The following is a 17,047-nucleotide window of genomic DNA, read 5'->3' as shown; positions in this document are numbered from 1 at the left end:
CATCAGACACACTGGAATCCACATGGATTACTCTGTGCTCAACAGTTCAAAACCTTATTTCATAACTGTCTTGCACTGAAGATGAAGCATTTCTGCCTATCTATAGACTAACTTCACCTGTGGTTTTTCCGATGGCTTGCCCTAATTTAATCTCAAGCTGGTACAGCCATACAGTGGAACAAACACACTTGAGTACTTACAAATATTAAGTGTAGGATACTCACTACTGCAGCACTCGAGTGACAGTCGTGTTTTGGATAAGCCAATGAAATACACATCAGGGTATTCGTGGTTTATAAAACAGCAGCTCATTTTAAAGCAAAATTCCAGTCATTCTATATATGCACAGCACTATGCTGATTTGGTAATACAGGGACACAATTTAATGATTTTCTTTGCATTTGTTTTTACAAGATTCAGATGCCAAAAACAAAACAGAACATTAAGTTACCTGATTTAAAAAAGAAAGTCACATACGTTTACAACATCAAAAGAATAAGACGAAATATAAACCTTTGCTACTTACAATTGATCTATACAGATTAACCAAATCACAAATCTGTCACAATATAAACGTTTAATTGTTACAATGAATAAGAACATACAGAAAATGATTTCTTTTTATAAAATCTTCCTTTGCTTTTTATTTTAAACTTACCATTAACTAAACCAGCTATGCAGGACTTGTGGGGTACATGACTAAGAAGGCACCAACAGTACAAAGCAAAGACAAAGCAGTTCTGAGTATTTTAAGAGTGCTCTACACTGATACAACACAAGAAAAGGCAACAATAGTAAGTAAACCAGCTGCAACCTTTAGAAATTTGTTCTAGATTTACAAAGGTAGTCCAACGTTTCCTCCAACGCTTCACCTAGTTTGATCACAGCACATGCTACAAAAACCACTGTAAGCTTCACTTTACTAATGTGCACTTTTCACTAATTTAGTGTCTTGATTTCAATTGTTAACTAAACCATTTGGAACCACAAATGTATTTAAAACTTAGCAAAAGGATTGTTTGGACTCTTTTGTTGAAAGCACTGCATTTACAAAAATATTTCCCCTAAAATCTGGGATTGCTTGAAGACATTGCTGTACAAATATAAAAGTACTATGCAAAGGACCAAACTCATGAGTACATGGTGTGCATGTATAGACCTATATTTATACCATATCACGGTGCTGTAACAACACAATAAATTTATCAATAACCAAGGACTATATAAACTACGCTAACATAAGCAAATATATATTAATAAAGTTTAAATCTATAGTACAGTTGCTCAGCAAACATCTTCGACATGGTATAAATATACTGTAGCATATTACAGTGGGCAGCAACGACAGGTTTTTCTTTTTCTCATTCTGTAAGGAAAACCGTGCTCAACTCCTTGGGTTTCATTTGGCCACTGCCGAGCTCTGTCACCACTGCTGCTCCCGACAGCTCACACAGCGCCCAGCCCATGTAGTGTGTTGCACACTGCAGACTGGTGTGATGTGTAATAGGGATGAGGAAGAGCCTGGCGACAGACAGGACAGCCGAGCAGGACAGTTACTTGCCAAAGCAGCCGTGAGAATTTTGTTTGCATATTTTTCTTCAGCTGTAAGGTTGGAATGTTTTTGACAGTGAACTGTTTACATTCCTTATTCCCAAAGCATCTTTACCATGGAATATGCATGTTACTTTGATTAAGAGTTGCTGTTCTCTGCTCTAAAATATAAAAACTACATAAGGAAAAAAATACCTATGCACAATGCTGAAATCACTGACCTAACACAGTGTTGGTATAGGCACCTTCTTTTAAGCTATTTTCAAAATCTGACAAAAAATAATAAAAATCATGCTTCTCCTGTTGACACGTCAAATTCAACCCAACGATGTGCACTGAATTCTGCAAAAGACTGATGAATGTGGTTACTGATGGAGGCCAACTGGATTCAGCGAGAATAGTGAAGGAAGAAAGCCCAAAAGCACCAGATGTTCAGTAAAGCAAACCCTTGGCTTCTCACCCGGAGAGACAGAACGCAAGGGCAAGTCTACACCTCCCCAGAAATCCACACTGAAAGAAAGTATTAAAAAGAATTGGGAAAGAGCAGGGTGAAGTAAGCTGCCAAAGTTCTTCCTTAATAAATTACAACTGAGGTGTTACAAGCTAATCTCGGTAACAGTCATCTTTCCAACCATGCCAAAAATGAATCCTGTAGTAATGATGATCGCACAAGTAGCAGAGATTCTAGAAATATTTCGACTTCTCAAAACTGAGTGAGAAAAGCATTTTGGTAAAGATGTGTAGAAGTGTCAAGAGACATTCCTACACTTAGTATCAACAGTCAAGTGCATATTTCAATAGAAATGGTTTTAGCATAGGTTTCACACCACAATTCAACCATCACCTGTGCAGTGTCCTGACAATGCTCCTAGTATGTTCCCCGCCACAGAGATTCATGTACCACAGGAACTTCCGAATTGAAAATGCCCTTTAAGGATGAACCCATGCATATTAAAAATTAGTTTTGGGAGACTAACACTGAAACTAAGGGAAAAAGAAAAATCTGAAATGGAATCCTGTAAGCACCCTTATCTATTGAAGTCTATGTTAATGGCTTTCTAGATTTCTGTGAAGAGCAGACTAAATGGTATGAGGAAGCCTGGAGTTTCTAACCAGCCAGCATCCTTATGTACTACAGTAGCAATTGAACCTGATTTCCATTCAAACACACTACCCAAGAGGAAACCAAAAACTAATTCTTAATGTTAATGTGAAGATATAAGATTTAAATTTATTTCCAGGAATTACAAGTGCATTTTGTTCATATTAGCAAGCAGTCTTTATACAATCCATTCTTCACTGCTGCCAAAATAAAATGAGAAAAAGACAGCAGAGATATGAAAAGCTAAAAATAGAACTATTTTTCCTAAGTTATTTGTTGAATAGCATTTCAGTTGAACACAACTCAGAGGTAACAATAGATTATTTTTTTTCTCAATCATAGGCATGTGGCACTTAGACAATCATCTTTGCACAGAAAGCTTTAACAGTCATGCGAGGGCACAGTAATTATTTTAAACAAGGCAAATTTCTCACCACAGAGAGCAGTGGGGAAAGAAAAGGAGGCACTGCACTGGAACATAACACCTAGTAAACTCCACATTATACAATTTCAGTAACAAATACTTGAAAAGATCATTAAAAGGTATACAATTTTAAACATGATTTAGTGCTAGCTTTGTTTGGTTGTCCTAACTCAGCATTATCAGAAAAGTTTGATAGTACTTGACAACAGAACAGTACTTCATGTCACGAGCTCATGGAGGCTTGATTACAAATCACCATAGTGTAGGTTGCAAGAAATGAACTTGAGATGCTGACATGCTGTAGGAGCAAAAGTAAAATCAAACTTTCTCATTTAAAGATGCAGTGTTCCTCTCGGCAAGAATTCTGAATGTCAGTGATTAGACTCAAATGTAAAAACTATCAATCCTCACTTGAAGCGTTTCATTGGTATGCAGGATGTAGACTGAGTTTATTAACATCATATTTTGGTTTCTCGCTTGCCACCAGACATGGATGCCTTCCACAGAGAAAAGCATTCACCATTAGGTCATCATGCCATTATGTTCTTTGTTAATCTTCCACCACACGGTGAGTAACTATAAGTTGGCGAGCTGCCACTCATTCTCTTTGCACAAGTAGTACTATGCCTCCAACACGGTTAAACTTTAAATGATCTCTTTTAGAAAAGGCAGAGAGAAAAAGGTACAAATTTCATCAATACATGGAAAAAAAAAATGTTTCTTGTATGAATTCAATTAAGTTGGGCTTCTATGTGGCTCTTACGCTGTATAGAATACCTGTATGTACAGCACAGGACACCCAAAGTGCATAAGCAAGATTAACATGAACACGACTTATGCTGCAATCCATAGCACAACGGTATAACCCCAGCTGGGTGTAACCATTTCTATTTAAAAAGGAAGTGCAAAAAAAATCTGGGATGTCACTGACTTAAAGTGCCCTGAATAGTAGCTTTTCTAAAAAAACAAAACAAAATAAATGCCAGCGACTTCAGTAAAGTCATAAACCCATAGTTCATGGTGTAAACGTCTTACAGGTTAATGAATTATCTTCGTGGATATTGATCCGGGAGTGAAAGGAACCACTGCATCTTTCAAACCAGAAAGCAAGCAGTTAAAATACGGCCAGCAGTAGGTGCACTTACAGTACAGTACTGCCACAGGTCAACATGGGCATTACGCATAGGAGTGTCAATTACAATTCTTCAGGCTTAAAAGATTCATTGAAAGCATGAAAAGCCAAAACTACCAGGAACTGCCCTCCTGAATGGCTCAAAGGAGTTAGTGGATAAGCTGAGAGAGGCCACAAGACATGACCAACAATAAAGAACTGGGAAGAGGAACAGCAACGTTTGAGCATGCCCAGTCCTTTAAGTCCTTGTCCTACAAAAAAGAGCAGAGACATATTTCAGGAAGTTTTAACATTGCCTTTTAAAATAAGCATACTTTCCTATTTCTGTGCTTTATGCACACTATGATTGATATGAGTCAGACACAGCAGCACCAATACATGTTAAAAAAAAGCCAGAGACCGGGGATATCACTATGTTATATTTTAAATTAAAACTTTAAATCTTCAAAAGACTAGGAAGATTAATCATAACTAGTGAATGAAGTACAGTGATTAACTGATGAATTAAGTACATTACATGGTTGTATGAAGCACCTGATACTTTCACACTGCTTCTCAATGTCCTGACTACAATCAAAGGGGAAGTTTGAGTGAGACAAGCTAGCTGGTAAAGCACAGGGCGGGAGGAGAAAAGGAAGAGACCATTACTGCCTGTTTTAAGCCAGCTCCTGTGGACTGGCCCTCACTGGAATGTCAGCTACTTATGTTTAAACTGTTGTGATGAGGAACAGCTCATAATTCTAACCACAAATGGCTGGGATAAACTACCAGCACATCGTTACCAAGCTAAGTGCAACATTTAAATTTCAGTATCATGTTGGCCAAATGGACTCTCTGTAGTAACATTTACAGGTAACGTTTTTAGCCAACCAGAAATTTCCGTTACCACTGGATCATCGGTATCTTTATCCCTAATCTTTTTATCCCTTAATCCCTAATACAACCTAGGTAAGTATGGTTTGGGCAAAGAGGCAAGCAGGAGAGATCAGAAACTACAGTTTACCACAATGGTAGCTACTTGCTCTACCTTCCTTGTTACTACAGCCTATTAGTAACAGGCTTTGTCCTACTCCTAAAAATTTCTGTCTGTGTGTACTGCTCCTGCTTCTTGCACATAATGAGCTCTAGAAAACACTGATGGGAAATAAGCACCACTCCCAGTAATGTGTCCAGATCTGTTACTATTGGCAACACCCAACTAGCAAGAGCCAGATGTGTGAAACTCAGATCTACCTTTTTTTCAGTTATTAAAAGAGTTGCAAACGTTAGTCAGCAGGCTTCAATAAGCAAAATACAGTATTTCTAAGGACTTAGATTCCTTCATTTGTGAGCTTGTATACATTTGAATGCTCAAGCAGTGGCAACAGAAGTTACCCTAGTTAACTAAAAACAAATGTATTTTGAAGTTTCCTCACCTGAACTAGCCAAAGGGGTATTCCATAGCACAGCACCTCATGCCCAATATATAAACTAAGGGGGAGTCACCCAGATGGGACCGACGGCTGCTCAGGTTGAGCTGGGTATTGGTCAGCGGATGGTGAGCAATTGTACTGTGTATCACTTGTGTTTTCTGAGCATAACACAATGTGCTCAGCTGTCCTCTTTGGTTTGTTTTTCTTTTCCAGTCAGAAAACTTCAATACTTTAAACTTTTGGTATCACAGAGATTTCACAAGTATTACAAAGATTATTCAGGTCAGTATTTGACCAATTTTGTATGAAACTACTGAGACTTGCAAGCCTCAAGCTATATGGAGACCAGTTAAGTTAATGGATTTAAAATAAAAAACCCCTCAGGCAGTGCATATCATTACATTTTAAACCAGAATTTTAAATCTTCAAAAGATAAGAAAGATTAATCAACCAATTTTTGAATATTTAGATGCCTACTCTTATTTACTTACACTCTGTCAGAGGAATTTAAACCCAAAGTTAAATCATACTGAAGCTTCATGGGATTTTTTTCCCTTTAAAATCATTTAAGGGATTTTTCCTCTATATATTACATTTAAGGAATATTTCCATTTTTGTTTAAAGCATCTGAAGTCATACGCCAAAACAGTCTGCAGCATACGAAAAACATTTCCCCTTAAAATGTTTTTTGAATAAAATTTGCATTTCAAAGTGTTACCATAGGTTTCATTCCAAGAAGCAGTATTTAATGTAATTCCTGTTCTTTAAACGGTTGCCTGGTTTTTAGGTTACAGCTCTGACAATTAATTGTCTGGATTCCCCACAGACCCTTCCATGGGGTAGGCAAAACTAAACTGTTTCTTCAATAACCGACTAGGACTGAGATCACATGAGTAACCACACAGTTCTCCTTTAACAGGCAGTTACCATATCAATAAGAAAGGCAAGTTCAACACTCCACTAGTGGCAATAAAATCCAAAACCTCTCCCCCTGCCCAGGTGCTCTCGTGCTGCTGGGACTTTACCTATGCACAATTTAAGATCGATATCCTGGCTGGAATCTAGCAGTTTCCTCAAAAATCAGTTCTTTCAGCTTCTCCTTCGGCAAGTCATCCAACTCCATATCAAACTTGAAGGGTGCTTCAGCTACAGGCTTAATAATACAAAGAAATGTTATTGCTTTTTTAATATTAATATCACTGTTCTGCTTAATTTCATGTACTCCTTGTATAGGGGAAAAAAACCTGAAGATGCGCTTCACAGAAATACTTAATCCTGTGCAGTCTTCAAGGCAGAACTTGTGCTGCTAGCCCTCTGTGTGCTTTATATATTAATTTACCACATTTTAAATCAAACCATAGTAAGTAGCTACACAAATTTCAACCAAAAGTTAAAAATATTTCTTAAAGGCCCATAATTTAGTATCTACCTGAAGAAAAAATTAGCTGGAACATTTGTATTTCTCAGAACAAACATATCTCTCCTTTAAGGAAAACTACACCTTTTTCCTCATCTACTTCTGTACCAAAAGTAACCTGAAATCTCAGCAGATTTGCATTCTAAACCACAGTGAGTTCACATTCAGGGGTTCTAAATGCATAATCTGATGGGGAACCCAGTCATTCCCCTTCATCTCAGACATTAAGTAAGACCATAGTGAGCTGAGGAGTTCCATTTTCAGGAGAGGACACCTTAATTAGCCTCTATTTATTGTGTTGTGCCTCCAAAATGTTGTACTGGAACAAGAAATATAAAATTTTGGTAAATTGATGCAATTAATTCTTCAAATCCCTTAGAGCAGCAGAAACACTGCCCTTAAAATAACTAACGAAGAAAATAACCTGCTAAACCATTAACATTGACATTTTAACAGTGTCTTTACCTCATCGCTTGGATCATAATACTGCTCCAGATATGGATGTGCTAAAGCTTGTTCCACTTCAATCCGCTTATGAGGATTAAAGGTCAACATTTTATCCAACAAATCAAGTGCTAAGAGGGAAAAACAAAGTGAGCAAGAGTTTAATACACACCCGAAGGTATAATAAGATTGTTACAAACACCAATATTGCACAGAAAATACACTTTACCCCAAGTTTTGGGCTGATTTCAATTTACATCTGGAGCTCCCCAGCTGTAGGAGCAGTAACAGAAGCAACAGATTGCTTCCTGCAGCTCAGGCCTCTGCCAGCCCACCTCATTCCCTGGCTACAGCTGCCTTTGGCCCAATCTGGTCTTTGGGCTTCACTCAAATCTTTGTGCCAAAACTCCAAATAAAGAGAGAGCTTTTCTGAAATAAGTAAGTAATCAAGAATATGTGCTTATTCTGAAAAGAAAACTTGGCTGTTTACGGAAGGAAATGCCATCCAGAAGTCATTAGGAGTTCTAGACTATCACAGTAACCATCCTAGTGCAACTAATGGCCCAAGACACACTCTCCAGCCAGGATGCAAATACATCCACATTCATGAGATTCAGGCAAAATCTGTTTGAGACATCTCATAAAAAATTCACAAACAACTTGAAGATCCAGTAAGACAGTGAGGCCTGATGAAATTCTGGACAAATGTTACAAATCACAATAGCTGAACAACTGCAGTAACTCTGCTGTAACACATTCTCCTTTTCCAAGAAAAGAAAACAGAATGATTACTATAGCAAGAAGCCCAAAGATATCTGCAGTATCCCAAATTCCAGTCCTTCTCACCACATAACAGAACTTTAATAGAAGCTTTTTACTGCAGAAAAGCAGTTGTAGCTTCACACCAGGACGAGATGTGTACCAAGCACTGAAGAGGAGACTGAACTTTGCCACTGTGTTCAGTGGCAGCTTGAAAAAGCTACAAACCTGCACAGCCACTAACATGAAATATTGTGATGCAGTTCTCAAAGACTGGAACTCGCATGCTCAAGCTGTGCTACAGCACATCATGCACAGTGCTTTTCATGGCAGTGACGGCCAAGCAGCCCTTTGAAAAACTGCTCTAAAGCTACTCCAAAGATGCAGATGGGAAGGCGCTGCAGAAGTCATGCAAACAGCATGCTCCCCAACAGCTCAGTGTTATCAGCACTGCTACAGTCTGAGCTGTCAGAACCCCATGGCAGAAATTTTCACACTGATGAGCACTATTACAAAAGCAGAATAAATCACTGCTGTTTCTCTCAGGGATAACCAGCTCTACACAGCTCCACCTGCAGAAATCAGCTTTCACGTGGTCGCTCACTACCTGATCGTACTCACTGACAGCAAATTATTTTATCAGCCAAAAAAAAAAGGGACTTCTGAATTGTGTCAGAGCAGGTGAAAGAGCACTGTCCTGTGAATACAGCCACCCTTACACTGCATGAAGTTGAATTCAAAAGCCAAGTTAACAGCTATCTGGCCAATCAAAATCATATCTGCCCTTTACTACAGCCTTGCTTTTAGAACTTCTGCTCCACTTATCATAACGGAATTTTTAATCCCATTAAATTTTAACCTTTCACACTCAGACTGATATTATCCCGTTTGATCCAGAGCTGACATGCAGTCTGTGCAAACCGTACCAAGTCTAGCAATAAGCAGTGCTCTCATATCTGATTTTAGAAACAAAGTCCAAGATTTGTTTGGTGCCTGTGTCAGAATCCAATGCCCATGTTCAGTACCCGAGTACTGTATCGTGCTTTCAAAGACAGTAGCAGGAGTTAGGATTTACATTCCACTTGTCAGTTAAAGATCAACACGTAATCTTGGAGTTACTAATAACTGCTTTACAAAAATAAGCTAGTATGAGGGTTTCATGATGGTTTATGATTTTATTAACTTTATACTGCCATTTTAAGGGGCCTGTATATTCTGTTTCCAATACAGATCAATTCTTAGGGTGGTTTTAAAACTCCTACCCTGTCATTATGTTCTGATACAATGTAATAGAGCATAAAATACCTTTGGGGTCAGCGTTTGGAAACAGCCTGTTCCATGGTACCTTATTTTTGTGTGGTAGGGAAAGCAAGTAGTTTCTGGCCTTTAAATTTATTATACAATTCAAATCTTCTTGGGAAGGGGATCCAAGTATACCTAAAAATAAATACAAACAGTGCTGCATTCCATGAAAAGCACATTAAACAGTTACATCACAATTGCTAAACTCAGTGGTAAAACTGCACAGAAGATGATTTCAGACTAAATGCTTTAACAATACAGAATAGCTTGGAATTTTTTTAGAAACCTTCATAAAGAAGGTTTAAGTTATTTCTTGTAAATAAACAAATGCGTAAGTTTCTAATGATCAGCAATCTGTTTAAAACATTTGTTAAGTGGCATATCTATAGAAACATAAAAACCACTTTGACCTGGACCTAATTTGAGCTTCTTAATTTTATTTTCTATTTTAAAACCATCTCTGCTGATATAGTAAATAAATTGCTGAGTAGCCTTTATCTGCCACCCCAGTTCAATGATTTGTGGTAGAAAACACTGCAGGGACCAGGTGATGCACCTACAGCTCCCTGTAGCATTGAGCTACAAGAGCAGGACAGGAGCAACCAAGCCCAGCCCTGTTGGTAGAGAGGCAGATGGATGTGGAAATGCCATTACACATGACTCTTACCAAGGATGTGGTTGAGTTGGTCAAGGTAGTGTTTTCCTGGAAAGATGGGTCTGTTGGAGAGCATCTCTGCCAGAATGCAGCCAACCGACCAGATGTCAATAGACTTGGTGTAACCCTGCAAGTAAAGTGAAAACACGCTGTCGTCAAAGGAATTCTGCGTAATTGCAGCAACATGTTACTTCAGTAATCTGTGGAAGTGCACGCAAATACAGCTTTTTTTATCTGAGTCATGCTTGTTAATGCTCTTTGTTTTTTCTGTACAGAATGAAATAATTAAGAACCGTACATCATAACAGTTCTTCGAAGGGGTAGCAAGAACTGAAGTAGGCAAGATGCGCTTTTCCAAAAGGATTCTCGAAATTCAGCTACACATATTGCCAACTGCAAATTCTGAGGCTCCCTGATTTTATAGCAAATTTAAACTAACAAATTTTGGCAATAAAATTTAAACTAACAAATTTTGGAAATAAGCTATTCTTCTGAATTCCAAAGCTCCTTACAGTGTGCTAAACATATGCAGGTCCTGTTCTTCCCAACAGGACCCAAATACCACACAAATAAGAAGCCTTGAGCAAAGGGGTAGAAGGGCACCACAGAGCATTGGTTAGTCAATTTGCAACACAACAGATAAGCCAGTAGTAGACATGATGTGAAGAGGCCAACACTGTAAGTGGGATATAAGGAGAATGTGTACAGGTAACCTGCGCCATCCATAAGAGAAGGCTCTTATTCAGAAGCCCACATGGGGCCCATTCATCTCTAGAAGCCCTGGTCCCAGGAACTATCTTGCCTTGTTCCCCCACTGCCCACCTCCTTTCAGCAGAGAGCTTCCAACCGAAGCCAAAAACTCTGCTGAATCCACAGAAGGCTTCACAGGATGTGATCACTTGGTTATTTGTTTTGAAGGCACTATTACTCTAAAAGGAATCCTGGCTATAGGCCAGGAAATGTTATGCTGATCACTTCTTAAGAAACACACAGAATATCTTCTATAAAGGCTGCAGATAAGTATATGAGGATACCTGGAAATAAGGTGAAGTTGCTCTATGTTTATGGCCTCAATGTGAGTTTAAAACCCAAGAAGCTGTAAAACCCCCTCAATTGCTCAGATGGCTATTTTCTAAAAGCATTACACACTCTATTGCCACAGCAAATCCCAGCCAGCTGTCAGCAAAGCAGCAACCCTACAGAAACATCATCATCCTCAAGGAGTGTTAAATTCAGACACAGCGCAGATGTCACAGAGGTATTTTGCTAACAAGAGTATGGCTGAAGGTTCTGAAGGACACCCATTACTCACACCATACAGGCACTGGACACACCTTAAAGCAGCCACAGAAAAACATAAGAATAAATCCAAGTATAAGGAAATCAAAGAGATGATTTCATTACGAGTATGGGAATGCAATTAAGATTGACACACAACAATGATCACATGCCTTCAGAGTCAGATTCACCCTCCTATGCATTCTAAACCTGAATTAAGATGTCAAGATAACATTACGGCAACATTAGCAACAAGCCTTGATGAAGGCAGCTGTAAAGCGCTCTCCTTACTAACACTTCTATCCTGATGTGTGGAAGAGCATTTGATGGAAAGAAGTCTCCCAGCAAGGAACTGTACATGTGGGAGCACATAAACGTAATGTCTGATTTGTAGTATTCAATAATTGTATCTGGAATCAAAAACTTATCGCAAGCCAGTAGCTGTCCATTACCACACTTCCTCAAGACTACGCATGTGTTCTGATCCTAAAAACACAGCAGGGGGTAAAGCAAAAACAGTACTTGCAGGTGAATGACCAGCACCAGAAGCACCAGCCTGTGCTGTGGTTCTTACCTTAGAATTCAGCATGATTTCAGGAGCCCTGTACCAACGTGTGGCCACGTATTCTGTCAAGAATCCTGTGTGATCGTGATCTGGATCTGCAACACGAGCCAGTCCAAAGTCACAAATCTGGTTTTAAAGAAATTAGGAAAAATAAGAAGGCAGATTAGACACCTGGTGACGGCGACCTGGATTTTTAGAAACCAATTATTGCACAAAGGTCAAAGAAAAGGATTAAGTACAAGGAGTAATCAATTACGCTGTGAGGAGCCAGGAAGAATAAAGGTTTGGGGGAAAAAAAAGATGTTCCTGGCACATGATTTACGTTCCACTGTGGGTTTACTTCACCCCTTGTCTGGCAGAGAGGTGGCAGATGCTCTGCTCCAGCCTGTTATTAGACACTGACCAGAAAACAAAAAGATTAACATTTCCAGAAAACAAAACTACTGACCAACACTTGTAGCAAAGTTCAATACCCCTGTTCACAAAAGCTCCCATTGTAACTGCATCTTTGTATGAGAAACTTCCAATCCACTCACAAGATAAGGGTAGACCGGAGAGATCAGAGGTCCTGAAGGAAGCACAGGCTTAAAAAAACAAAAATATTCTTAACCCTCTATCAGGAATAGTTTTATCTAACCATGAAAATTAAAATAAACTCTGATCTAGACTAGTGAGTTCAGCACAAAGAAAAGTGGGTTTAGCTATACTCTGGTGAGGAGGCCCCATGGCCTTCACAGCCATTTAGTGTCCTCTCCCCAGGGGTAAATTAAGAGCACTGAAAATGTGAAGAGAGACAGTGTTCTAGTGTACAGCAGCTGATCCTTTCTTCTTTCCCCAGGGTACACAGCAGGCTTGTGGTGTGGCACATTAGACACATTCATATGCTTTTGCTACCACCAAGAAAATACTGGTTTATAATAATGATTAATTTCCACAGAACGTATCTGCATGGAAATCTGCACTCTCAGAAAAACTGAGGCATCAAATGCAGGAGTGGCAAACAGATTGTAGGTTCCTCTGATGCATTTTATAATAGTTTACTCTTCAACAGTTGTGCACAGTGATAATATTAAAAATGTAAAGTAATAATATGTTGTAGTCAATAAAGACTGTAATGGAAACCCTACCAGAAACCTCCCTGTGCCCTGGCAACCTACTCCTTTATCTTCCTTGAGGGACACCTTGTGAAATGACTGCTGTATCAGCCAAGGAAGAAGTGATTCAGCTGACTAAAAGCTACATCTGAAAAACAAGATACAGCAGATGACTTAAACAGAGGGACTGAAGAAAAGGCAATGATGACATTTGTAAGCCAGGCTGCACGGGATGACTCCTCTGACTTTAGATATGTATTTAAAAAAAAAAACCAACAACTAAAAACCCCCAAAACCCAACCCAAACCCAAATCCTTAGACAACAAAACCAAAGAGAACCCTTTCAAGCATGTCAAGGTTTTCCCAGGCTACAGAAACAGCGCAGCTGCCTTGTGTGCAATTAGCAGCTTATATAAAGTGAATTGGTACAAATAATCAGAAGAGTCTCCTCTATGGACAGAAGTAAAGAAGCTGCAGAGGACTTCAGAAAAATAATTATGCTGGCAGACAAAGTTGTTGTAATCTCTTTCTCCTAACCTCATCAAAAAGCTCTGTAAGACTATAGGCAAGGAGACTTTGCTTAAGAATAATGCTGTAATTCTGCACAAGTGCTATGATTTGTTATTATTAAGACAAAAGAAAGACACTCCCCGGTCCACAGCGAGGAGAAAGAACTGGGTTACAGAAGATGTCTGTGAATCTCTGAAGTAGAAAAATGGACATGGGATGGAAAGGGAGATTAATGACAAAGAAAGCTCATTAAAATGACAAAAAGCTCCTGCTGCCTAGAGCAGGAACAGATTAATCTGAAAAGAAGAAACACAATATAGTGAGAAAGGCATCAAGGCCGAAGCTGTAAGAAGAGGCTTTTGGCTGTTAGCAGGGTTCTCACCAGCTGCATTAGCAGGGCAGGAGGAGAGAGAAGCTGGTGAGGCCAGCTCTGCCCCAGGTCCTGGTGTGAGGGGTGTGAGGGGTGCAGCACACAGACCAGCTGCGCCCTGGTTGGGCAGACAGCTCTTGGCCTATGGCATCTGAACATATTTAACAAAGCAGCTACTCTATTGAATGGAAATAAAGAACTATGAGTCTCATTTAAGTCTGTAGCACAGCCTCGGGAAAGAGAAACCTTCAGGTTCTGCATTTCTGCCCTGAGCCTTTCAGCTGTTCAGGACAAGATACAGGGTTCACAGACAAATTTTGTCAATAGATGGAGACTCATACATTTCTTTCCTGGAGCCGGAATCTATGACCCAGAGGTCAAGATCACTTTTAAGGGAAAAGAAAGAAGGAGCTCTTGTTAGAACCTGCAGGACTCAGAGCTCCAGAAGAGATAACACCACTAAAGGAAAAAAGCTACCAGCATTATCGCTGAAGGTGAACAAACTTTCTGCTTTCCTTCTTCTGACAGTGTGATTTGTTATTCACTTTCACAGTAGCTGTGTTTTGAGTTTATGTACAATAATCAACTTTGTAAGCATGCACATGTACATAGCCAACACAGACTTGCAGAACAGCCCTAAAAGAAACAAGTTAGCGCAAGTTCAGCATTCATCAGACAAGGACTAACATGTACTGGTTTTCTCTCCAATTCTGTTGTTTAAACTTTAGATGTGGTATTAATACAACACCAGAGTTCCCTTCAGGTTATAAAAAAGCATATGCTCTGTCATGCAGACTACCATATTCTGCACCAGGAAGCACAGATTGCAGTGGCATGCTGTTTTTATAAAGAAATTACAGCAGTACCCACTAAGGTCATATTGTACTATTACACCATACAGTGAGCTTACCTTCTTTTTCATGACCATCTTACTTGGGTTAAAACACAAGTGAGCCTGGTTTTATTTATTGCCTTTATTTGCACATAACAGAGCTACACTCAAACTGTTCTTTTCTGCTTCTACTGCACAGTCATCCTAGATTTTACTCCCTTTCCTTCATGAATGGGTTAATGCCTCAAAGGGATCTGATGTGGTAACAGCTGCTGAAATCCCACAGCAATAGTCAGAGCTGACCAGTCCAGCATTAGGAAAAGCTGACAAACAGCAGCAGGAATGTAAAGAGAACCGATCGTGTGGCCAATACTGGGAACAGACCAGCACATGAACAGCAAGGACTTTGCCTGGAATTGTGACAAACTTGTACAACCAGCAGGTGGTTTGCATTTTGAAGAGGGTATTTCTGTTTTGTTTTGGTTTTTAAAATTGAGAAGGTAGAGCTACTATAATAAACAAAGAGTAATTAGGTGCAACACAGCAAGCACAGTTGTACCATGTCAGATCAAAGCAACATAAGCTCCGTCATCTCACTCCGTCAGTGGCCAAGGCAAATACATAACGTAAAGCGTAAAAGGGAACATCCCCTAGTGCTTCTCTAGTGGTCTCTCTCACCTTCCATGGGTTTGCCACCACAGGACTCTCATCCAGAGGTAGGGTTCAACAGCTTTTTCTAACTTGCTTGGTGTTTTTTTAAACCACGTTATCTGTAATATCTGCAATCCTCTGGTACCAAATCCCACTGCCTGACAATGCTGCCCTTTCACTCTGAGTACACCACCCCATCCTTTCATCCCCAGGCTTTTTAACAAGAAAAGACAGTGAACAAATGTTTTCTATTCACCGCCCCCATGCCACTAAATTTGATAAAATTCTATTGTATTATTTCTTTCCTCAAGCAGTATCTTCCAGCAGAGAAGGTCTAGGCTAAACTGTTCTTCCTGATGGAGAGAAGCACTCTGAAGTCCTGGTCTCCTCATTTTGAAAGGATATCACAGGAATAAGTGTGGTAACTACGACCACATAGAACTGAAGACTCAAAACCAAAGTTATAGAAAGGCATGTTTTCTGTTTTATTCTCTATTTCTGTTCTAATTCTTCACACTTGATTTGCTTTAGTGAATGCCATTATGCATTGAGCTGACATTTCCAGGAATCATAACAGCTCTAAGATCATCCTTCTGTAGTATTAACTGGTAGAGAACCCATCACTGGAGATGCAAATTAGAAACATTCTCTCTCCAAGTAATTGCTGTGCGTTTAATCAGCACTGAATTTCACATGCCATTTTAGTTACCCACTAATACAAAGTCCTTTTCCAACAATGAACAATGAACAGTGTAAACAGACAAATTAAGACAAGTATACACAGTTCTGAGTTTACTTTCTAGGTAAAAACAATTCTGCTTCAGATTTGTGTTTTCACTGAACTTTCAAAAGAGGCTGTTTCAAAGTCAGCCTCCAGATGGAAACAACGGTGCACTCATTAAAGCAGCATAACAGCAAGTTCTTAGTCACGCAAACCTTAATAATTACTTTATCAAAACCAATAACGTTTTGGCAGTCTTTCTAGCATAAAAATCACACTAAGCACCGGTAACAAAATTGCATTCATGGCTACAGCAGGTAGTTTATGAAGACCATTGCAGCAAAATTCAACTAACCTTGAGATCACAAGTGGTGTTAAGCAGCAAATTTGAAGGTTTGAGGTCACGATGAAGCACATTGGCTGAATGGATATATTTTAACCCTCTCAGAATCTGGTAAAGGAAATAACAAATGTGGTCGTTGCTGAGGTGTTGAGTCTTTAAGAGCTTGTACAGATCTGTCTCCATGAGATCTTGCACAATGTATCTGTAAGGCATCAGATGTAAGGCAGCAAACCAAACTGTGTCATGTTAGATACCACACACAGCACCCAGTGAAACTTCTGTAACAAGTTCTCTCTCACTTGTCTGTTTGGTGACAATTCTGAAACTATGTAGTTGCTTTTTACTTTACAAGTTTTAAATCAAATCAACCCTGTTACATAATGGAGCCCTTTACAGAATTCAGAGGCACAAGCACGCAGTCCTCAAATTAATCATCATAAATCTCAATTTTTTTATATTAGAGCCTGATTTTCTGATAATTTACG

The 17,047-nt window shown here is 39.2% G+C and overlaps 1 protein-coding gene across 1 annotated transcript in view; it reads right to left on the bottom strand.

The window, feature by feature from the left end:
• Positions 1-558: 558 nt before the first annotated feature.
• MAPK1 (mitogen-activated protein kinase 1) overlaps positions 559-17,047 on the bottom strand; it is a 34,099-nt gene continuing 17,610 nt past the window's right edge. The window contains exons 3-9 of the mRNA XM_057417241.1: positions 16,575-16,764; positions 12,051-12,167; positions 10,211-10,325; positions 9,547-9,678; positions 7,504-7,613; positions 6,647-6,774; positions 559-4,460 (exon numbers count right to left, since the gene is read on the bottom strand). Coding sequence (XP_057273224.1) covers positions 6,658-6,774; positions 7,504-7,613; positions 9,547-9,678; positions 10,211-10,325; positions 12,051-12,167; positions 16,575-16,764 — 781 coding nt within the window. The 3' untranslated portion in view covers positions 559-4,460; positions 6,647-6,657. The remainder of the gene's footprint in view (positions 4,461-6,646; positions 6,775-7,503; positions 7,614-9,546; positions 9,679-10,210; positions 10,326-12,050; positions 12,168-16,574; positions 16,765-17,047) is intronic.

This window comes from Pezoporus wallicus, unplaced genomic scaffold (assembly GCF_028554395.1).
Source record: "Pezoporus wallicus isolate ANWC-B61680 ecotype Strahan unplaced genomic scaffold, APGP_CSIRO_Pwel_v1 contig_14608, whole genome shotgun sequence".
NCBI lineage: Eukaryota > Metazoa > Chordata > Aves > Psittaciformes > Psittacidae > Pezoporus > Pezoporus wallicus.
Note: the sequence above shows the minus strand (reverse complement) of the source record. Positions and strands in the feature narration are given on the sequence as shown.